Source organism: Perissodus microlepis, chromosome 13 (assembly GCF_051167445.1).
Source record: "Perissodus microlepis isolate ML-2025 ecotype Zambia chromosome 13, ASM5116744v1, whole genome shotgun sequence".
In the NCBI taxonomy this organism is placed as follows: domain Eukaryota; kingdom Metazoa; phylum Chordata; class Actinopteri; order Cichliformes; family Cichlidae; genus Perissodus; species Perissodus microlepis.
The window spans coordinates 24,255,618-24,280,205 of record NC_140473.1 but is presented as its reverse complement, the minus strand read 5'-3'; the positions used below and the strand labels follow the sequence as shown (position 1 = coordinate 24,280,205).

The 24,588-nt window shown below is 38.4% G+C and overlaps 1 protein-coding gene across 4 annotated transcripts in view; it reads left to right on the top strand.

The window, feature by feature from the left end:
• The window catches only part of kcnq5a (potassium voltage-gated channel, KQT-like subfamily, member 5a), a 116,050-nt gene that overhangs the window by 67,333 nt on the left and 24,129 nt on the right, over positions 1-24,588 (top strand). For all 4 annotated transcript variants that reach the window (XM_084948567.1, XM_084948570.1, XM_084948571.1 and 1 more), the window contains exons 2-7: positions 12,787-12,877; positions 16,377-16,503; positions 17,069-17,244; positions 19,140-19,265; positions 20,666-20,776; positions 20,933-21,028. In XM_084948567.1, coding sequence (XP_084804693.1) covers positions 12,787-12,877; positions 16,377-16,503; positions 17,069-17,244; positions 19,140-19,265; positions 20,666-20,776; positions 20,933-21,028 — 727 coding nt within the window. The remainder of the gene's footprint in view (positions 1-12,786; positions 12,878-16,376; positions 16,504-17,068; positions 17,245-19,139; positions 19,266-20,665; positions 20,777-20,932; positions 21,029-24,588) is intronic.

Sequence of the window (24,588 nt, the reverse complement as noted above, 5' to 3'; positions counted from 1 at the left end):
AATCAGTTTCATGATTGAAGTAGCAGCAGAAGAGGGAGAGAGAGAGGCGGTCGCTCCATATATCTGTTGTTAAGCTTAACGCGGGAATGCTTTACAAACATTCAGAGATGAACTTACACACTTGCTTTACTTCTCTCTGGGATAACTTCCTCGGAGATGAAATGCTGGATTGCTAGCAAGGCTACAAATACACACAGCCGCTCTATCACGTGACCCGCACTGCTGCGATGTGCTACGGTTATGAGCCGAGTTAAGCCATGTCGCAAGTTTTGCTAGGTGCTTTTTTGATATTTAATGGATCGATTACATTTTTTTATTTTTCTCCGATATCCGATCCAGTAATTTACGTCAGTATCGGACCGATACCGATACGTAATATCGGATCGGTCCATCTCTAGTATCTACCCATCATTTTGCTCTGTTTTTATTTTGGCTCAAGAATTTGTGTTTTGCCTCTAAGAATTTCTAATCAAAAAAGGAGTAAAAAACCCAGGAATTGAATTTTACTGGCATTAACTGGAGCACATCTCTAGTGAATCACAAGCAGCAGCAAAAGTAGAAAGCAAAATCTCAGAAATTTGAGTAAACTGTTCAACTCATCGGTACAATATACCGTAGAAACGACAGGAAAGATGAAGACATTTAGTAGCAAAATGTTCTTCATCTGTTATGATTCTTTTTGTTTAGCCTCCTCACAACGAACCTTTCGTTTATATAAATGTGTGACAGCAGACATCTTTTTAGGTGTTTTCACAAAGGCACATCATCATTCTTGAGCTTTTACATCAACCTTCACAGACACTGAAGACAAAAAAAAGTAAACAGAAACCCATACTCAAAACGCTTAATGTTCAAAACCTGCAGCCTAGACAGCAGAACAGATGGAGCTGTGTGGGCTGATACATGTGTTTGACACACTGGATATGTGCTTGGACCGAGTGTAAAAATGATAGCAAATATGCATGCATAAGCACACACACTCAACTCAAAAAGCTATAAGCAGCGTGTACATAAAGTACAAACTCTCACACTTGTACTGACATAAGTTGCGCTGAGTCAGCTTCTCCAGTTCGGTTTTCACTATGTCTGTGCTAAGGGAGCCAGTCGGCCATCTGTTGACCTAATGAGCTGACTCCACCAAAGCAATTCAACAGCCCAGATTTACTTCTCTAATAATTCCCTTATTCACCGTTCCAAAGTTCCAGAGCAGCAGTGCTTTTGCAAACAATTTTTGGCATGTTTCATGCTTCAATTTTATTTGTTCTGTGTTCTTTTTAATTTGCTCATCATGCAAGTAAACTGTTCAATTATCAGTCAGTCATCTGAGCTGCTAATTTCTAAGCCTTTAAAACCAAACATAGACTCATCTTCTTCATAAAGAGGTTTTGTGAAATACTAAAAGAAATACAGTATTTTGAAGGTGAATACAGATGTAAGACGTAGTTTTCAGTTAACATATGCACTGATAAAAATGTATCTCATGCTCAAGGACCTTAGGTATTAAGCCCCTGAGTTGAACTGAGCCTTGCTAGAGGCTCAAACCTTCTCACTTAGTATCCTGACACATTATATAAATAAAATTCTCCAGAAAGTACCTTAAAAGTATAAATATTTCAGACTCTAACTTGGCTTTAACATGGCTACACTTCTGTACTTTATACACATTTGTTTACTTTACTGTTATAGCTTTGCACTGCTACAGTATTTTAAAAAAAAACAGTTTTAAATGGATTAAGAGTGATTTCCACATAGGCCTGTTCTACAGACAGGGCAAGACTCAACCCACTCAAACAGGGCATTCTGCCTACTAAATCAAAGGTAAAAATAAATAAATAAATAAATATGAAAAGGCAACAGAAAAATCACAAGAATGATTGCAAATGTCTGATTGGGTGAGCAGCTTACTGCCACCTCCAGAGTTTCCTACTGCAGAGAGAGATGTGGCACAGAGATGCAATAAAAACAAACATAGAAACAAAAGAAGCACATACACAAAAGCATCTACTTCAGTTAACTCAAGCAACTTTTTTGATCTGTGTCTAAATTTCACTGTATTTTCATTTTACCTGTTGTAGCTGTTTTTGTGCTGATTAGCTCACCTCCATATGGGTAACTGTTGATTCCTGCAGTGACTTCTATTCTAAAGCCTGTGGGTACTATTTTTAATTTAGTTTAGATGGCTTGTCTATTACGCTTATTTTCATCAGGACTCATATTTTTAAAAATAAACGAGAACATCTGAACAGGGACCAGAGTTGTCTGCTCTGACCTCCTGTCTTTGTCTCATCCAGGTTGCCTAGGGTTTATTTTAGCTGCACCCTCAAACATAGCAAGCTAGACTCAGCCATGTTTTTCGCTACACAATATCCTGTGATTATAAATACGTAAAATTCAACAAGGCCAGTCTAGCATTAATCTGCTAGCCTCAAAAAACAAGATCTTAGCTACAAGGCTAAATAATTTTTCCTCCTGTAGAGAGTGAAATAAATAAAGTGACGGAAGGAACCTCTCAATAGGTGACACTCATCAAGTTGCTCTTTTTACAGTAGACACCTGATGGATTCGAATGTGAAGGAATTCTATTGAATATTGATAAAAATGTTGCCTCATAGTAAAACTTAATGATCTAAAATGCACTTGAGATGATTCTTTGCTGTTACTGCCTATTGTGTAAGTACAAATGCAAGTCTGTATCACATAATTTTTTAACACAGCAACAACAAAAAAAAGTGTTTTACAATGCTAAAGAGAAAAAAAATGAACTTAGTCAAACTAAACTGTTAGTCATAAAATTTTAATTGCAGTCCTGTCTAAAAAACAAAGGAAGTAAATGTGCTGTTGAAATGAGTTACATAAAATGCCAAGATTCAAAACTGCAAGACAAAAAGCCATACTTAATTCCTGACAAACCATATTGTGGTCTTGGCTTAACTGAGCTCATTTAAGCTGCACAGGCCCTGTACTTGATCAATCATAGTCCTCTTTGGACTCAGCTAGCTGGGTGTGAGTAATGAGCCTTCATGCACATGCTGCACATAATCAAGTGGCTTTAAAGAAAGCTACCCACTGAGCCCGGTGGATTTCCAAATACGCAAAAGGTGTGATATTTTCTGTCATAACATGCATAATGCAGCTGGCTAAGCCGAGTGTCCGTCTTTAGAACACAGCAAGAAAGAGGAAAGTGTATCTACTCAATCTATACAGCCAGCAAAGATATTATTGTAAAATAGATAATTCAGAGTCTTTATCTACACAGCAACTGCAGATTTGTGCTTCTAATTTCCTTGCCTCAGAGGTTTGGATAAGCCTGTGTTTATGTCCGCTCTGATTTCTGAGAAATCAAATGATAAAAAGCTTTTGATTCGAAGTCCAAGGGAAATCAAACACAGAAGCTGAACCCCTTCCTTTTCCCACTCTGTCAGTGTAGGGACATCACTCTTGTTTATGAGTCTGTGTGTTCAAGAGAAACAAATAGTTTAAAATAAATAAATATATATATATATGATTTTCAATGCAGGATACAGTTTTGTCACATAAACTTGTCTACCGTTCTCTCCTTTTTGAACTCTCCTTTGGTCTCTGGTTCACTGTCTGCCTCTGACATCTGCTTCACAGCATTGTGAACGGGAGTTTTGGAGTGGTTTAAATGCTGAAATGGGTGCTGATAGGAATCTCGTGTATTGTGTGTGTGTGTGTGTGTGTGTGTGTGTGTATATAAGCCAGTATTTTTTATGAACCCCGTTAGCTGTTGGCTTTCTTCAACAATGTGTCAGTCTGTGTCTAGTTAACGAAAACACACATACGCACGCACGCACTGAAAGCTTTCCGAGTATTCTCGCACCAGTCACCCATCTTCAGTGCATCCCACATCATGGAAAATTGGCTTCTGTCCGGCTCTTTCTTGCTCTCTGCGCCTGTCTCTGAAGTCTTTCTGTCTGTCTCTCTTTGCTGCAGTAACATGGCTTCTAGATGTGGCGATGTGGCACGTTAATCCACTGATAAACCGGTGAAGAGGGATGCTCAGACATACCAAATCTAGATGTCGCAGATCTGAACTGTGCAGTTACCTTTAATTCCCTTTTGCACAAAAAGTTTGGATTGATGTCGTGAATTTGTTGAGACATCTCTAAATCTGTTTCTAAACTTGTGCGCTAAGTCAAATCAATACAGAAAGCAAAAACTAAATAACACCTCTACCCGCACGGCTTTGCCAATTCTCTTTCCATAAACAATCATTTTATGCTAATAATAGCTTCCTTCTGTTGTATGACATTGGTGCAGCTCTCCATGTCTAAAGAAATAATATGAATATGATATGATTATTATATAAAAGTCTTATATTAGAAGTATTTCTGTCAAATAAAAAATGAGGTGATAAAAAAACTGCATATGTGTATAGATGGATGTGTGTGTGTAATATAAAATCTCCTCAGTCAAAGCATCTGCTGTGCCCACTGTGGGAGGTTTATCAAATTTTCTCTGTGAACTGGCACATGCTGAGCAGTTTATCTCGATTGCCTCGTAGGTCTTTATGTCACTGACGTTACTGGCATTAAATGACGCACGCAGATGCAGCTGGAGTGTGTCGTCCCCACAGACTGTATATAAAGATGGACGATGCATCACGATGCAGCCTCCCACTGTACAGAAGTAAAGCCAAAATATCCCGGAAATTAGCAGGGCATTCTTGGACTAGTGGTGTTATTTGCAACCGGAGTCCGTGCTCTTTAGTTCTGTATATAAAGTCTATCATTGTTTGGAGGCTGTTCAGTTCAGCAATATTTAAAGAAGACAAAACAGATCAAGAGAAGTCTTCTATGGTTTATTTCCTACATATTATTTGAGTCATATTAGAACATGTGACCCTTAAACCTATCAGCTCAGGATTAAAAGTTACATACTTTGTAGATCGATTGAATTGACTATTACACTTCAAGCCCTTGTATTAGTATGGATAGGCCTTTCTTATACTTCCTAATATGAGATGGTATGTTCCATCCACCTATATATTTGACTTCTGAGATTTAAAGATTGACTATTACGTCTTCTTGCGTTTTTCTTTTAGTGGAGAAAGGCTTGATGGAGAAAGCCTTGCAACTCTTTCACAGGCTTGTAGAGAAAACTGCCGTGCAGCGCCATGTCCTTGGCCCGGCTGTGTTTGGTCAGGTAGTTGCTTAGAAATAAAACCGTATGTTTTATCACTGCCATCATCAGGTAAGATACTGCACTCGACTGGATAAACACAGGGATTAACTAATAGACTGCTGGCAAAGAATCACCCTGGCTCCGTCTTTCTTTCTGACTATGCCTCCTTCTTTCCCTCATCTTGCTTTTTCATCTCTTTCTGTCATCTCTTTTGGCTCTTTATCTACCGGTGTGTGTGTGTGTGTGTGTGTGTGTGTGTGTGTGTGTGATATCATTCAGTGACACCTGAGAGGTCCACAGTAGGTCCAGAGAGAAAGTAAGAGATTGGGCAGACAAAAAGACTGAAAAGAAAGAGTTGCTCTCCTTACCATCATCTCTATCTCCCTGTCTTGTTTCATTTCAGATGTACCGATCAACCAGGACTTTCTTATTTGGAGATATAGTATTTATAGCTTGAGCTGTGTCTTCCCATTACAGCCACAACTAGCCCTGCTGCTTTCATCCAGGAGAACCTGCTGAACTAACTCCTATATTGTTCAATCATTTTGATTTGTGGGAGTCAGTATTTCCCCTTTAATCCACCACCGAGTTCTCTGCTGCTCTTTTGTTTCTTGTTTCTGTTTCTTTTGTTTTGTTAACTTGACACATTATGAGGAACATCATGTACTTCTCCAAAGTGAGTAGTCTCGTCAGCTCTCTCAGTTTGTCTTTTTCTCTCCATTTCAATCTTTTCCCCTCTGGTTCCACTCCCTTGATTGAAAGGGTATGCATGGCTGGCACAAAAAGAAAGAAGGAAATAGATAATGATACCAGACAGCATTGTGTGGAAAACCTTGACCTCTCACGTACCCAATCTGTCTCTCTCTCTCACACACACTCACAGACACAGAAACACACCACACTTTCTCAATCCATGCTCAGATTCTTATTTAATTATAAAAACATCATGCTTGCTCTCTTACTTGGCTGCTCCCCACACTTGTTTAAACCAACCGTATCATGTTAGTATGCGCATACTGCAAGCTTTTACATCTCACAGAGATATCTGTGCTTCACACACAGATGCACACATCTTACCATAAGCTGCTTGATGACTTTAAACCTTCTTCCACTTTCCATGTTCAGTCAGAGACAAATTATTATCCACAGAAAAGAGAAAAGTCAAGTGGTCCTCTCTCCAGTGTCAAGACTATATCTGCTTTGTTCGTATCAGTTTATAACTTTTTGCACTGATGATATCAGAAATTTAGTTTATTTTAAACATGAATCTGAAAGTGGGAAAGTAATTTCCCACAAATAAATCAGTTGAAATCCTTCTAGTTACCTGTAAAGTTGGAGGTACATATTTGGAAGAAATAACAAATTGCGTATCTTTAAATTTTGCTATACACACATGAAACCTTAAGTATGTTATATCAAGATCAGCAGGTGGTTCATTTTCAAGAAGGAACAACTTTTAAAAGTCATCAAATTGGAAACTGCTGTGCAGCTACTGTTTGTTTCCTGTTGTAGCCTACTTACCTTGTTTCTATTTTAAGATCTCATGTTTGTAATGAAACCGCCCTGGGAGTCCAGGCTGCAAATCTCCAGGGAACTGATTACTCACATACTCACCTCACTCTCCTGGCTTTTTTGGCATTATTGTCAGCTTGTGGAGGAGTGTTAAAGGTGTGTGTGTGTGTGTGTGTGTGTGTGTGTGTGTGTGTGTGTGTGTGTGTGTGTGTACAGTAGTGCAGTTCCTCAGATTGTTCATCAGCAGTAAATAAGTCTGTGTCATATGCACCAAGGGGGGCAAACTATCAAACCTGCAGTCCTCCACTGAGAGTGTCAAACACCAACTTAACCACATGTTGGTCTGACAATGTGATGCAGAAGTTGGCCAGCATGCAGTGGAGCAACCTAATAAACAAAGTTAGCTAACATTTAACAAAGTGGGACATCCACCACAAATGTTCTGAAGAGGAACACTGTGAAATTGAATGGACTCTAAACATTTGGTGCTAATGTCAGTAAACAGCAACGTTTTTAGCAACAACAACTATACGAACCATATATGAGACGACACACAAATCGCCTGTTAGGTTAATATTGATATTAATTAATATTGCTTTTGTGCCTGAGTTGGATATAGAGCTATGAGGTGATGGAAAACTTGTACTTGTGCAAATATCTATCATCACCTCTAATTCTTTAGTTTAAACTGAGCCAGTAACATTAAAGTCTTCATACTAAACACAGAGGCATACTGTTCAAGTCTTTACAAGAAATGCCATACGATGGAGCATTTTGCAAATGCTAAAAATATGTCTTTCCAAACACTTACATGAAGATTACTTCAAGCAAGGACAAGTTTCAGCATTGCTAGTCAACTGCCAACATCTATTAAATTCTCAAAGTCAGGATCATGAGTTTTTTAATTTAATTATATAATTTGAGACAAGTAGCTGCTTTAAAACCACTGGATCTGTTTTTCACAATGTGTTGTTAAACATTTGGAGATAAAGAATCTGAATTTCAGGAGCAGGACCACCCCTCCAAACACGCTCCTTCCAGTTCTCATCTATATATGTTCCCCCAATTCTACAAGCTGTTCGTTCTCGTTTACGTGCCCCACCCTCCCTGCCCTTTTTAATTCTTTAACTTCTTCACTTCTATTTAATACACGAGGATCGGCCCGGGAGCCGCTGCCAGTCAGCTTCAAGGCCTTCCCCAAACATCAGCTCAATTCATGTCCAAGCCTTTATCTTTATCTTAACCTTTATCTACCAATTGCTGTCAAACATAAAATAAGGACGTGGGCCCAGCAAGTGAAACATCTGTTTTATAAGTTATTCGCAATAGTATCAGCATTTTCTCAATAGCCTTAACGAAAACTAAAAATATATATAATAGAGAGCCTTGCTTGAGATACTTGTACTGAATACATACTTGTTACTGCATACTCAGCTTTCTCAGAATGAGCTACACAGATCTCAGCACTTCTACTTTATTTGTGCAGCTATTTCTAAAAAGTGGCAAATTCACCAAGGAACTGTTATCAACTATATCTCTCATCAGTTCTTCCTTGTTCGTCATGTCTGCCTGCATCCACTGAATAATTTCATCATCAACCGATGTCCGACAAGAGATGCAACAGATGGAAGACACACACTGTTCCTGGATGCTTAAAGCAATGTTGATACTATGCTGATTTCAGATGAGTGATGTAAAATTATGCCACTTTTAAACACAGAAAGCCGAGAGTTCATTAGACTTTTTTCATTATTCATAATCACACGGTTGACTCAGAAACCCGCAGTCATGCCTTCTTCTCATCAGCATGTCTAAACAATAATCATCTGATGACTGAAATTACAGATCCAGTACCTGTCCACCAAATGGTAAAGAGCTGTCTGGGTGATCTTTGCATCTCCTCTCCTCAAAAATGAAAACTGCTGCCATTGTAAATATAGCATGGAGCGTTCATCGAGAATGCCTCTGCTTGTGTTGTTATAAACATCAAAGAATAATAACGTGCGTTTCCAAAGTTATTCATATAGTCTCCGATTGTAAATTGCAGGAGCTATTCACTCTGATTTTGCCAAAGGCTGTAATCAAGGTCTCTCATTGCTCTATTTTCACACAGTACACTAAACCGTTCACTCGTTTTATTTATTCACTAAAAGCCTGGTACTGAAATGTGATTAGAAAGAAAATATACTTGAAACATGAGGATGAAAAATAAAAACATCTTGAAAATATGCAATTGTCTAATACAAAATAGCCTTAGAAATTACATTTGGACACTGAAATCACTGAAATTTAGCCAGGCTTCACTTTATTAAGTCAAGAAATTTTGGAGAAAAATTCTTTAACCAATTTCAAATCACATCACAGTATAATTTGTACATGTCATTGCTTCTAAAATTACATGCTCTTACAAAGAGTACCAATGCAAACACGCAATTAATGTGCTAGTGATGCATTTTTATGTTTCTAAAACGTAGTGTGTGGAATAAGGCCTACATATACACCACTGCATGCAGACTTTAGGTGTCTCTGAAAAACTTTTGTAAGTCAATTTTCAGAGTGGTGTGTTTAGTGAAGCTATCTGTGTTTCCAAAAGGTGTCAGATTGGCTGAAAGGTCAGCTAGATCGCAAGACAAAGAAGAGCACTACTGCTTACCTCTGAAGTTACAAGCCAACTTCTGCGATATTACCTTCTAAAATGTTCTGAAACCAGTGCACATGATTCAGAAACTCTTTTGTCTTCATATTCATAATTTCCTGCTGAAATTCAGGACTCACCAGCCTAAATAAATAAATAATTTAAAGAAACAAGCATTCATAGCATTCTAGCAATGAAAAAACATGTTGTGCTGCAACATTAGAGGGAGAATTCTTTAAATAGCCACACTTGAAGGATGTGTTACAAGCTAGGATATATTTTGCTCCATAAACTAAACATAAATGAGACAGGAGAGGAGTGGTAGAAGTACACATACATAAATGCATCCATCCAATCATTTAAGGGAAGTTGATTTGGTCTCTTCCATAAACAAGAGGTCTGGAACATCTCACACTGCTTTTACAGAAAGTGTTTTTGTAGTCTTCAGGAGTACTTCTCCAGGCGTCTTGACGGACAGTCCAAATCTCTTCTTTGAATCTTTGCTGCAGCTTGTGCTGTCATCATGATCCCTCACTGCTCTTGGCAGTTCATGACTGATAGTGCTCCACTGTGTGTTCTTCCATCGTTATGCTGTTGCTGCACTGCCATTATGTTTGGGATCATTGATGATGCTGTTGCCAAGCAGATATTTTCTAAATAGTATTACATGGTGGATCAAAATGTGACGATCCTTTACTGCATTCATAAAAACAAAATTTTGTTTACACTGTTGTAGCCAGCTCTACTGATCTCCTCCAGGCATATTTATTTGAACCAAAAGTTCACATTTGGGTTCATCATTCTATAAGACATGTAGTTACTCATTTTCAGTCAAGTTTTAATGTAATTTGGCATACCTGTCAAATGTTACATTTCCTGTTTCCCTTCCTTAACAGTGGCGTCTTGACAGCCACTGTTATGACCCCTGGTTGGACAGAGGGAGTAACGGGACAGCCACAATAATTTTGAGTCCTTGTGAAAGTGAAGAAAATTATTCAAGATTGTACAAAATGTGAAAAGGGACCATTAGGTTGTGTCTAACACCACAAACCTTTTACAAACAAAAGAATTGCTCAAGAGCAGCACCCCAGGTGTGCCAAATAGTCATCAGCAAGCAGAGAGTGAGAGTCTAACCACAGGTAGGTTTCCTTTATGGGCGAGTCCTCAGTCCTGGTTGGTCCTGATACAATGATATAACATGCCATCTAGTTTCTTAAATGGAATCGGATTGAGTTAGGAATGACCATGATCCTAACAGGAAATACATTTTTTCAAAGATAAGCTGACTGATTGAAGCCAGTCAGCACATCATTTTTAGTGGTCAAATTAGTGGGTTGGCAAACAAAGCCAAACACATTGCCTGGGAGTGTGTTGTCACTGCAGTGAACGAGGTGGAGCAGAGAGATAGAAATGATCCACTGCAAGCTTGGACACTTCCCAAACTGCTAACGCCTAACAAAAATCATTAGAAAAGTCATGTTAAAACCTGACCTGTTTCAGACCTGGTCTAAAGGATGACCTATGCCTGGTTTTTTACTTTTCTTAATAAGTTATCCTGACAATCTGTGGTTACACACACACAGACACACCAACAACACACAAACTTCTCTATCACAACTGGATGCTGTTTTTAAATGTGCTCCTCATGCTGTCTGTCTGCATGACAGTAAAGAGCTATTAGACAAGGAGTCAGTATCAGATACAGATGTGTGCTGGAAGTTCGAACCATCAGTCCTCTGCTGCTGTGAAGCATGCAGCCAGGTACACACATGAGCCTTCACCTCACTTTTCATATTCCTTGTGGATCCCATGGAAAATAAATCCTGACATCAATTATACAAGGAAGCCAGAAGAGAGAAAATAAAATGCGTCCAGAGAAACAGAAGGCTGAAGGAAGGAGAGATTACAGTTGGAGGATGGGAGGTGAGGAGGGAAACAGTGTGGGAGGGACCAGTAAAAAATTTGGTATATTAAAGAGACAAGTAAGAGCGAGGGTCCCGAAAATGAGAAAGGGAATAAGACTGGAAAAGAAACCTTTAAAAAATCTGTGGGAATGAGACCATAAACACATAAATATCAGAAAGACAGATGGCATCTTGGAAAAAAACAAAAACAGTTCAGAGTTACTCTGAAGAACGGTAGGCTGGGACTGCTAGTCGGTGCATATGTTGCCTGGAAGCTGCCTTGTGAATTTTAATTTGTATTTGCTCATTAACCAAGTTGCCATATGACTTACAAGAGACTGAGTGGTTTCCTTGCAGGCACCAGTGATGTAGTTTGAGTCTATATTGTCATTTGAAACAACGCATTAGAAATTGGAGCTTTTACTCTGAGTACGTTAGAGTTATTCCAGATCCATACCCCACAGTTCCACTCTGATTATGACTCAAGCTTTACAGTAACGATCAGAAATCAAATTACAAGGATGTGCAGAAAGTTGGTGTGGCAGGGGAGGATGCTAGGGATAGAGTGAGATGGAGGCAGATGATGCGCCGTGGCGACCCCTAAAGGGAGCAGCCAAAAGAAGAAGAAGAAGAAATTACAAAATACTTTTTTTCACGACTGGATTCAGTTTTGGATTGACATACAGATTGTGGGATATCAGCTCTGACATACAGATTTTCCAGTGACCCCCCTTTATATTGATATTTTAGCTTTTTATTTGTTTCTGTGTGGGTTTTTTCCTGTGAAATATAAATACTAAGCTCAGTGTCTATATAATCTCTATGAGCCAAAAACTCAGGCTTCAGCGAGCTCTAGATGCTCAGTTTCACACAATTTTTGTATTCTTGGTACAAGTGAGAGTAGATATATCTAAGATAGATCACTAACTAAGATAACTAAGATCAATAACTAAGATAAGATCACAACGGAATAGAATTAGAACAGAATAGAATTCGACTTTATTGTCATTGCACATGTCACAAGTACAAGGCAACGAAATGCAGTTTACATCCATCCAGAAAGTGCTTTGAAATTAACTGAAGGGCCATTGTAGACCAGATAGGGATCATTGAAGAAGGAAGAAACAACTCATTTCAAACAGGAAATCATGCTCTAGTAGAGTAATAAATATATTAAGCTGGAAATATATTAAGCTGTTCTTCACCCTAGGATAACTAGTCAACAACAGAATGTATTTACAATCTTTTGAGGCCTTATTGTTACTGTGATAACCATTTCTTTGCCTTCCCTCCATTCACTAAATTACAGTGCTGTAATAAAATAAAAGATGCTGAAGCTTTAAACATTGTTTTGTCAGAAACTAATAAGGCTCTTAACAGTTTAAATCCAGATTGTAGCCTGGTGGGGGGGAAATAATCACTTCCAGAGAATCCCTGAGCTAACGAGTCTAAACCTTTATGAAGATCTAAATCACCTTTATTACACATATATGTTTTGTATTAATATGTGTGTGTGTGTGTGTGTGTGTGTGTGTGTGTGTGTGTGTGTGTGTGTGTGTGTGTGTGTGTGTGTGTGTTTTGTCTTCAAAGGTTTATCCTGGTATTCGGATGTCTAGTTCTCTCTGTGTTTTCCACCATCCCTGCGCACCAGGAGTTCTCCTCGCACTGCCTGCTCATCCTGGTAGGACACACAAGAAAACAACCACACACAAATGCACCTGCACTGACACATACATGCACAGACACACACACTCATACAAATAGTTGGACTCAATAGGTATGTGTCTCCTGGAGAGTGCCTATTGGGTTTACATTATATGATTTTATGATAAAGTCATGCAGTAAAATAACTGTGTGTGTGTGTGTGTGTGTCTAAATCAGTTTGTTAAATCAGTCAGTTTAACAGTGTGTACCTTGGATGTGCTTGAGCAGAAAACAAATCTGTCAGCTAAGATAGTGATAAAAAATAAAAGATATTGCAAAAATAACACAAAACAGTTTTACTTTTTGCACAGCAGAGATATTCATGAAGTGCTCATGGTGAAGCTCACTGTGGATGACTGACAGATCACACAGTGTACTATTATACACAGTATAACCAATATTATATAACTACTTTTTGTTAGTGGAGCTGTAGAGGCATACAGTATTTTTTGTTCCTATTATTTGGATTTGGTCCGATTTTTTTAAAGGAACGGTTATTTCCAGTTATGAGACTTGCATGAGAAAAGTGAAAGGAAAGCAGATAGCTAAGGTTAGCATACATTTGAAAAGCAGACTTTCTAAATCCTTGTAAAGCTCACTGATTAACATGGGGTATCCTGTTTGCTTACTCTGTTATACTGAGTAATTACTTTATAACACTTTTATGTAAGCACAGTGACCTTCTGGAGTTTTGTCACTTTTTTAACCTTTATTGGTTCATCTCTTTAGATTTTAGCTAAAAGCTGGCTATGACTCTATGTTTCATATGTCAAAGTTCTGTACAGCAAGATACTCTACAGGGTGGGCCATTTATATGGATACACCGTAATAACATGGGAATGGTTGGTGATATTAAAGTCCTGTTTGTGGCACATTAGTATATGTGAGGGGGCAAACTCCTCAAGATGGGTGGTGACCATGGTGGCCATTTAGAAGTCGGCCATCTTGCATACAACTTTTGTTTTTTCAATATGAAGAGGGCCATGTGACACATCAAACTTATTGGTAATGTCACAAGAAAAACAATGGTGTGCTTGGTTTCAACCTAACTTTATTCTTTCATGAGTTATCTACAAGTTTCTCACCACTTATAAAATGTGTTCAATGTGCTGCCCATTGTGTTGGATTGTCAATGCAACCCTCTTCTCCCACTCTTCACACACTGATAGCAACACCGCAGGAGAAATGCCAGCACAGGCATCCAGTATCCGTAGTTTCAGGTGCTGCACATCTCGTATCTTCACACCATAGACAATTGCCTTCAGATGACCACAAAGATAAAAGTCTAAGGGGGTCAGATCGGGAGACCTTGGGGGCCATACAACTGGCCCACGACGACCAATCCACTTTCCAGGAAACTGTTCATCTAGGAATGCTCGGACCTGGCACCCATAATGTGGTGGTGCACCATCTTGCTGGAAAAACTCAGGGAACGTGCCAGCTTCAGTGCATAAAGAGGGAAACACATCATCATGTAGCAATTTCAAATATCCAGTGGCCTTGAGGTTTCCATTGATGAAGAATGGACCCACTATTGTTGTACCCCATATGCCACACCAAACCATCACTTTTGTTGTTCCAACAGTCTTGGAGGGATCCATCCAATGTGGGTTAGTGTCAGACCAATAGCGGTGGTTTTGTTTGTTAACTTCACCATTCACATAAAAGTTTGCCTCATCACTGAACAAAATCTTCTGCGTGAACTGAGGGTCCTGTTCCAGTTTTTGTTTTGCCCATTCTGCAAATTCTGTGCGCCGATCTGGGTCATCCTCGTTGAGATGCTGCAGTAGCTGGAGTTTGTAAGGGTGCCATTTGTGAGTAGCTAATATCCGCTGAAGGGATGTTCGACTAATGCCACTTTCCAGTGACATGCGGTGAGTGCTATGCTGTGGGCCCTTGCTGAATGAAGCTAGGACAGCCACTGATGTTTCTTCATTAGTGACAGTTTTCTTGCGTCCAGTTTCACGAAACTTAGCAAGCAGTTTGCTAACTGTAGCATGGGAGATGGGTGGTCTCGTAGGGTGTCTTGAATTGAAATCTGCTGCAATGACCCGGTTACTGCGTTCACCAGATATCAACACAATTTCGATCCGCTCCTCACGTGTTAACCTCTTCGACATGTCAATGGCTGTGAACAAAGAGAAACTTGTAAATAACTCATGAAAGAATAAAGTTACGTTGAAACCAAGCACACCATTGTTTTTCTTGTGACATTACCAATAAGTTTGATGTGTCACATGGCCCTCTTCATATTGAAAAAACAAAAGTTGTATGCAAGATGGCCGACTTCTAAATGGCCACCATGGTCACCACCCATCTTGAGGAGTTTGCCCCCTCACATATACTAATGTGCCACAAACAGGACTTTGATATCACCAACCATTCCCATGTTATTATGGTGTATCCATATAAATGGCCCACCCTGTATGTTGAAAAAAGTGTTTGGCTACACCTCTTGATCTTTGAATTCAAGCGTTTACAGTCCCAAAGGTGATTAGAATTACACACCTAGCAATGCAGTCTGCCTTTACAAAAATTTGTGAAAGAATGGATCTTTTAAAAGAGCTCAGGATTGGAGCATGGTACTGTAATAAGATAGTAATAATCAGATCAATAATAATCAGTTTGTGAAGGTTCCTCCCTCCTAGATATTCCACGATCAAATGAAATGGTATAATTGCAAAGTTAAAGCCTTGATGGAACCAGAGCAACTCGGCCATGAAGTTACAGAGCAGGGTCGCCAAGTCCCAATGCTCTGAAGACTCATTAACTGGAAATTTCAAAATCTCTGGCATTTACAGTAACACAAAAAATGCACTAGGAGCATCATATCATGGGTTTCCATGGCTGAGCATCTCTTGTAGCATTAATGTGGACATGGACCAGTACATTGGCCACATTCTCCAAAGTAAAGTTTATATTTTCAAAGAAATGTTATAATTGTGGCTAATTATCAGCATGAAAGCAAATATTTTGAAAACAAATATTTTGGCAGGCTTTAGTCCAGGTGTTAGTCGCTTATCTGGAAAAAAACAAAACAAAAAACGAAGCACTGTAGACTTTAAACAGGCTTTCCCTGTTATGATGAGTCAAAGTATCTGCAGTAAAATTGTCTTTCTTATTACAGACATCTTTACTACCAAAGCAAGAAAAGCACAAGTTTAGCCATTAACCGTGTTAATGGCCTTGTAACACTGAATTATCACTGTAAGTCTGACAGTCTGCATTATGGGAAAAAAATGATGATGATTTTTATTCATTTATTTATTTATTTTTTTACAGATTTACCTTTTTTTACTTTTTGAAAAAAGCTATTGAAAGAATAACTTTTTAAGTCTATCTTTATGATGCTACGAGGTTCAAGCGTGAACTATTGTGTGTGCGTCCTGCGAGAGTTTGTGATGATTGTGGTGTTTGACTATTTTTATGATGCTACAAGGTTCAAGTGTGAGAATTATTGTGTATGCATCCTGCAGGAGTTTGTGATGATTGTAGTGTTTGGCCTGGAGTACATCATCCGGATATGGAGTGCTGGCTGCTGTTGCCGCTATCGAGGCTGGCAGGGACGTCTCCGCTTTGCCAGAAAACCGTTTTGTGTCATAGGTAGGTCTGTGTGAAGATGTTGCTATGTAACTGTACAATTTATGAATGCAGCCATTCACAACTCCAAACAGTTTAATTGTGTTTATATAGCGTTCTTTTAATATCTTCCCTGTGATGTTACCTATAGTTTCTTATATAAACAGGTTCATAAGTAGGAAGTTATACTATTGTTGCAACAATGTTGATAAAACTTGTCTTCCCTTAGTTACTACAGGTACGGTTACCACTGTCACAGCTATGGGTAGAACATAAAAACACACATTTTTAAAAGACTGCAGTTCTCAGTTCTTATTTTGGTGTTCAAGCAAGGAAGACGTCAATATTCTCGGGAAATTCAGTGAAACAAAATACGTATGATATCTTAAAGCTGTAGATACAATGACCAACAAAGACTTATGTAAACATGTAAATAAAAGGAAAACAACAGCTTCTAGCGAATAAGTAGCTGTTTTAAAGGTGACGGATGGCAGGTTGGATGGATTTAGAAAGTAGGTGAGTCAACCACAGTTCCTGTTACTAATATTGTGAAACCCATGACCTTTAATTTCCCTCTTTTACTCCCCAGACATCATCGTACTTATCGCCTCAGTTGCTGTGGTTTCAGCTGGTAGCCAGGGTAACATCTTTGCCACATCTGCGCTGCGTAGCCTTCGCTTCCTTCAGATCCTGCGTATGGTGCGCATGGACCGTAGGGGAGGGACCTGGAAACTGCTTGGATCTGTAGTTTACGCACATAGTAAGGTAGGGCTTTTTTAAACAGTCATTTCAGGAGTCTATCTAAAACTAAACATATAGACAGGTGTTTGGATCCGTGTGTGTTTGTCTAGATCACTAGGTGGCCTGATTTTATAGGTTTGCTAATGGTGCGTGTTGCTACATTTGCTAACAACCCACCTCCTTTATTGTGTATTACAAATCACTGTTGTATGTTAATTAAACTAATATAGTATACAAAATGTAATTAATCATCTAAATTATTTCAAATACAGAAATAAACCTATGACTGTTACTGCGGCTGAAGTGGAGCTGGCTTTAAACTACTTTGTTTGACTGTTTACACAAACCTTAACTTAAAAGCTTGAAAGCATTAAGTAACTTTAGCTGTCAAAGAAGTCTAAAATGTGACTGGACATTTTACTTGCTCGTTCTACTGCTGAGCTGCCTCTTTGGACTGGCCCCAGTACCTACTCCAATAAAGCTGCAGTGTCACCTGCTTAAAAGGGCAGCAGAGCAGTTCATCAGGGCCACTTTTGATTTAATGTGAGCAGCCTGCCGCCATTTCCGTAAACCTTGTTAGTGCTTACCGGAAAGATTGTACACTGGTCATTCTGCTCTTCTGGTTAACTACAAACACTTGCAGTTCATTCTGAGACTTTGGCTTCTTCAGTTTGAGTTACTAAATATGTTTATTTAGTGCTCATCTTCAAAGTGTACTTGGGGACCGGTCCAGCGGTTAGCTTCCTCATCCAAATGTCACACATGTAGACAAACCATTTGTTTAGACACATTCACTTGTGAATGTTTTTGGTTTTGCTACTGAAACATCTGTAAACTGTGAATATGACTCTTAGATGAGGAGTCTCTTATGTTTGCTTCTTTGTTTATTTCTTTTTTAAAGCAACCATGGGCCCTTGGTTCTCCTCTTTTGTTGTGTTCTCTGTTAACACTGTTACTCATTAAAAGATTAAAATCTTGCCTTTAGCTGTTTCCACTGTTAATGTTACATCCCCTTATCCCTGGAGAGAGCTGGGGTCATTACAATTATAAATAAAAGCTGTGTGGATAGAAAAGGCACAGTTAATTAAAGTACAATTATTTTCACTTTTGTGCTGCACAAAAATTGACGTTGTGGATAATATATTCCTCTACTGAATAATAAACTGTATATAAAGGATGGGCTTAGCCGCCAAGTCATCATCTCATTATTTTGCGGACTAATGGGTAATCCTTTTGAAGCTTCGAGTTTGTGTTTTGGTCATTGCTAATGACAAATAATTGTTGAATTTGAAGAATATTTTAGCTAGCAACAAAGTACTTTGATATCAGCTTTACTTTGTATGGGACTATCATTTCAAAGCCAACATCCTTCTGTAAGACTTGAAACTTGCAGTGAGATTTTACATCAGCAAACTGAGCTAATTGGAAACTAAAATAGCATCAATGCAATGTTGAGTTGTTATATGGCACCTGACAATCTGTTAGTGCTAGTTTTTAATCACCATTTTCACAGGTACTTTATAAAGTATGCTATTACTGTTCTGATTGATATATTATATGCAGATGTAATTTCTTTTATTTGCAGGTTGCATGTACTCCTGTTATTGTGGCCATCGATTTTGTTTATGCATTTATGTTCATATTTATTTTGTACTGTATTCACTGTTGGTGCAGTGAACTTTAAATTGACCAAATTTTCATTGAAAAATATTGTTTTTTTTCTCCTTACCACAAACCAAGTTGAAAAGTGGGGAAAAAGATAATAATGTTACTTAATGACTTATGTGGTGTGGTGAAAATCTTAATAGGGAGCGATTATATTCAAAAGAAAAAAATCTATATCTTTCACCATGTTTGCAGCACAAGGGTAGAAATCATCTTTATGAAAATATAAGATCTTTTATCTGGATTTCTTGCAGGAGCTGGTGACTGCCTGGTATATAGGGTTTCTGGTGTTGATCTTCTCCTCCTTCTTGGTCTATCTGGTGGAGAAAGAATTCAACAAGGAGTTTGCCACCTACGCCGATGCTCTGTGGTGGGGCACGGTGAGCACATGGAGAAGCACACTAACCTGGCACGCGGCATGCTGTAAAACACAGCCAGTTAAAATTATTTTAGTCCAACTGTAGGGTTTTGAAATTGTTTTGAAAAAGCTTTGGACTAATTAATTGATTTTATTTCAATTTTCATGGACCAAAATAGTACAAATCTTTTTGTCCAAGCCTCTAATCTCTGAAGCTCTTTGTTAACATTGTTAATGAGACAGTCCTGTTTGTGACATCCTAAAGTCTCAGCTAAAATAACCATAACTTAATTGAATGACAGCTGAATCATTTTTATTAACTCTTAAAATGAACTCTTAACTCTTAAAATATTTCAAACCCATCATAATTTTTTCACATGCAAAAAATAAAGAAAACTTTTGTCGCTCTGATCTTGCAGCACTGACATATTTCTTTTCATAGTTTGTCTGTGACCTTAATGACACCTGCAATACAAAAACAAGGAAGAATGGTCTTTAAATTCACACTTGGCTGGCTATACCGCACTGTTTCCTCCTTTGAAAATATGGACACAGACAACACACAAACAAGAAACGGCCCAATCAATAAAGTCAATTTTCTCCTGCGGCCAGGTGCGACTGGCCTATTCGGCTTGTGGGAATGACACACCATGGTCCCACATGCTGCGACCTTGGAGAAGATTCTGTCTGGTAGACACTAAAAACTGTGGTATTATACTTGCTAAAAGCTCAAGTTTAGATACATTTAATTTTAAGGTGAAAAAACAGAGATCCAGAAGCCAGTTTCACAGATTTAGAACCTGCATTTCACACAGCTTTCGGAATGCTGATTAATCTTTTATTCCCTGGTTGGAAAAATCTGAACATTTGGGAGATGCACAGCGTGCCATTCAGCAGATGTTGGTGTTCTTTAATTCTGTTTAATAAGTGCATTTGAGAAATGGGTTTGAAAGTAATTAACTCTTGTCTTTACCGGTTATTGAAGATTATAAAAATTATTAATATCACTTATATTTGGAAATTCATTTGAAATGAAGTTTAACAAATGATACTATAGCCATGTAGATAGGAATGTGGTACCTTAAAGGCAAGACGTTTTTGTTAAATGTAATAAAATGAGGTGAACTGCTTCTGTGCACTTTTCAGTCTTTGTAAGAATATCAGTTAAATTTGAGGAAGTAAAACCAAAAAGCAGACAGTACATAAACGTGCACATCTCAGTCTCTACTTGTACTTGTACACTTTTGCAATACTGTGAATGTGATGCATGCTTTGATGTTCATATCTGTTGTGTATATGAAAGCGTTGAGTCTCTTTTATTTCAGCGTGCAAAAATATAATTTCCTTCATCCTGTGAGTTAAATTGTATAAATAAAATGATGTTGGCTATGATTATTTGAGTAGTGTCTTCTGAACTTTCAGATCACCCTTACAACTATTGGCTACGGTGACAAGACCCCACAGACGTGGACGGGGCGGTTATTATCAGCGTGTTTTGCTCTGCTCGGGATCTCCTTCTTTGCCCTGCCAGCTGTGAGTAAAACATCGTCGCACAATGACTGATTACACTTTTTGTATTTCTTCAAAATAATCTGTACATATTACACAAATAAGAGCAGGCGCTTTTTTCTCCATGGTGAATTTTCTTCAAGTTTAAACTCAATGTGTGTCTTTGTTTTCTCCACATAGGGCATCCTAGGTTCAGGCTTTGCCCTGAAGGTGCAGGAGCAGCATCGACAAAAGCACTTTGAAAAAAGGAGGAACCCAGCTGCCAGCCTCATCCAGGTAGATACTCAGACATGCAGAGAACAAACACACCTCACCTCGACTGATTTTTTTTTCTTCAGTAGAAGCAGCTGAGTACCAGTGTGAATAGAAAAGAAAATTCCCTTTATGTGAAAATGTTCATGGATTTGTGTGTAGTTCACGTCCGTTTTGCCTGTTTTTAAATAAAAGCATGAGTGTGTCCACTCTTTACCCTTTGTTGAAGTGCAGGTGTGCATCACTTCTATTACTGTAGGGGTGTTTCATTAAGAGCGTACTTAATGTGAGTGTGTGTGTGTGTGTATGTGTGTATTATGCTCTTCTCGGCCTTGTCAAGGTGTGTAGTTGGTAATGACTAACAGTGTGTGAGGCACACTGCCGACTCTCAGGTCCAACTGCAACACACACTGCTGGGATTTATGAGCCGTTTCCATGGCGATCATTCCCTGGGCGGACGCTCCTTCAAACTATCACTTATTGTAATAGACAAGACCAGCTGCATTGCTTACTAATGAACAATAAATATCTGCTGGGGAGTGTGTTCCCTGAAGTGCGCAGCTAAATGTGTGTGTGTCTCTTTTTTGCATGTATTTGTGAGACTGCATGTGTTTGTTTTTGTGTAGGCGTTTGTCTGTTCTGTCTACCTTCTCCTATCTTACGAACTACCTTGCACTACTTTCTGAAATTTTCCGGTCAGTAATGGAATCCAAACTCGAACGTCTGAGTCTCACTGCTGTTTCGAATGTTGTTCTAATCTGTATCAGTTATGATAATATGATAGTATCAAGTTCGCCAACTGTTAGACACAGCTAGACAAAAACTTCCTCACACTTTAAATCCAAAACTCTACTGCTGACCCAGTTTTAAAACTACATATTTGGAAGTGGAAATCTGGAAATCTAAATTGTTACCCAAACTGTCTGTCATCATTTGCATCTGTTTCTTAATGAAGGGGTTTCCAGACTGTCATAGTAGCCTGACAAGATCTTTCCCTTTCCAAGGATATCTACAAATGCGGCCAAGAAGTCTTGGATTTTCTTCCCTCTTTGTCCCATATCCGCTGTCAGTCGTTTGACGAAGCAACCGAGCAATCATTGTCATGCTTGTAAAGAACTATCTCATAGTAATGTAAATATGTCAATCAAACTAAACCAAAGGAAATCTAAAGCATACAAACAATGGAAACTAAACTTCACTGTTGGTCACATGCAGCAGTCTGGTCTTAATATCAACCTGATAGCTCAGGGAATGCCGTTGTAATTTCTTTATGTTCTAAATAGAATATATGTCGGTGCATATCATGTGTTTTAGTGAATAATTAATGGTAACATTAAGATACAATTTCTTAGATACTTTGCCATCTGTTTGACAGCATCTTCCTGATGAAAATAAATGAGTAAATAATTAATACATAGCATTATGCACTGTATGCGCACACATGGTATGGGTGCTTTTCCCTTCCAAATAAGTAGTCGGATGATATGGGTAAAGTTTTCATAAATATTTGTATGACTAATTCATTAAATCAAACCACTGTTTTGTCTGATCTCCTTGTTATGTATAAATATCTGTTGTTAGCAAAGACGAAATCCAGTTGGAGCCCAACTGATCCTTAATAACCCACTAAGTGAACAATTAATCCAGTGTGTTGGTCTTGTTCCTCTTTTACTGGCTGTGTATCAAGTATCTGGTCACTGTCTGTTATCTGCCAAGTTCATAACATTTTCCTCAACAGGTAAAAGGAAACTTGGAAGCACCTGTGAAGTGTTAAATATGTGGACGGCGTCATTACTCTGTCGCTTCACTCCCCTCATCTCACGCAGCTCTCCCTGCTTTTAATCGCTATTTTCTGTGTGTGCATAACAGAATATTACCACTGTCCTCAAGCCTTCGCAGCTGGTCAATTCTAAATTTCAACATCTGTCATAGCTGTTTTGCCAAATAACTTTTTGTGTAATTTTCAGAGCAAGATTGAATCTATAAATGATATTAAAGTGTCCACATAATAATCAGCAGCCAAAACTGACTAGTGTTTGGCAGGTGGTCAGTGTTAATTTTCCATCCTGTCTGTGTGAAGTGTTTATATTTGGGTTTTCCAAGTCATGTCTGAAATCTTGTAACCATACCTGGCAAGTTTGAGGAGGCTGAGTCAGCTGCAAGTAAATTATGGTTGACGATGTAAAGGAAGCAACCTTTAAAAGATAGGTGGCAGACAGCTTGTGGCCTCATCAGTTATTACTTTTGAATTAGGTTCACTGTTAATCTGACATAGAAGACTGTATGACCGGCTCAGTTAAATAAGATGATGTATAAAGAGTACTTTGTGTCCATCACTGGCTCTGACAAACACCCTAAACACACTGATGTCTCATCCTGCCCCACTGTTACAACTTGCTGATAACTTTACCAGCAAACATGCGATTTCCATAGATGAATTTAAACATTCCGTTGCACTTAATATTTCTCCTGCACTGAATTTAGTTTAAGTTTTAGTTTAGCCTAAATGCTAATCTAAAAGCACACATATTCTGTACACATAGATATATACATGAAAATGTGATGATTTTTAAGTTTAGTTTTTTGTTTTTTCTGTTGTTATTTCAATTATATTTGCATGTTCGAAATAAAATTATATCTATCTATCTAAATGCCAAGAAGCCATTTAATTTCTGATGTACAATCACCATAGCGACAGAGAGCAATTAAATCCATGCACAGCTAAAAGGAAAACAATTCACGGCTCTCCACACTCTTTGTATTAGGTGGCTGTGCCTCCTTGTCACTTCCATCTGCCAGCAATAAACTGATAAATGCCTAAGAGCAGATGTTTGTGTGAAAGTATTACGACAGGCTAAAGAAACCCAAATGTTTTTTAAAAGCTGCTGAAATTAAAAACATAAATACAGGAATGACTGAACCTTTATAAAGACATTATTAAAAGCAAAAATAGGAAAACTGAGAGTCAACATGCTTATGTAGGTAGAAGGCACACATCTCACTGATAGGTCAAATACAATCTGGTATATTCCTCCAAGGTAGGCCTCCAAGATATTTTTAATTTTATTATATTTCTTATAGCCAACTAGCATTAGATTTCCTACAGCTAATAGCCATATGGTGCTAAAATAATCCTTTGATATTGTGAAATCCAGCAAACCTGTTGCTGTTTGTTAGCATTTCAGCCCATGTTTGCATTTTATACAGATATGTTTTAGACATATATAACAGATTGCACTCTGTCTCTGTAGTTTAGCATTGCTTTGACATACGTTTAACAACTCCTTGCCTAAGTAGAAGTTAATATGGAATAGCATTAGAACACTGATTTCACACTTTTGTTCATATTTTTGAGAAACTATGTCAAATTAACTAAAGTGACTGTAAATGACACAATTTACTCTTCATGTCTGTACTGACAACCTCCACAATATCTGCCAGGTGGTTACAGGCTTTTAAACTGGAAGTTACGTTTTCACATAAACCTCAGTCTATTTTTCCTCACCAAGTTTGTGTCATTTCTGTGTCATTTCTGTGTGTTCGTGCGTGTGCACATGTGAATGTGTTTGTGTCTTGTCCATCTC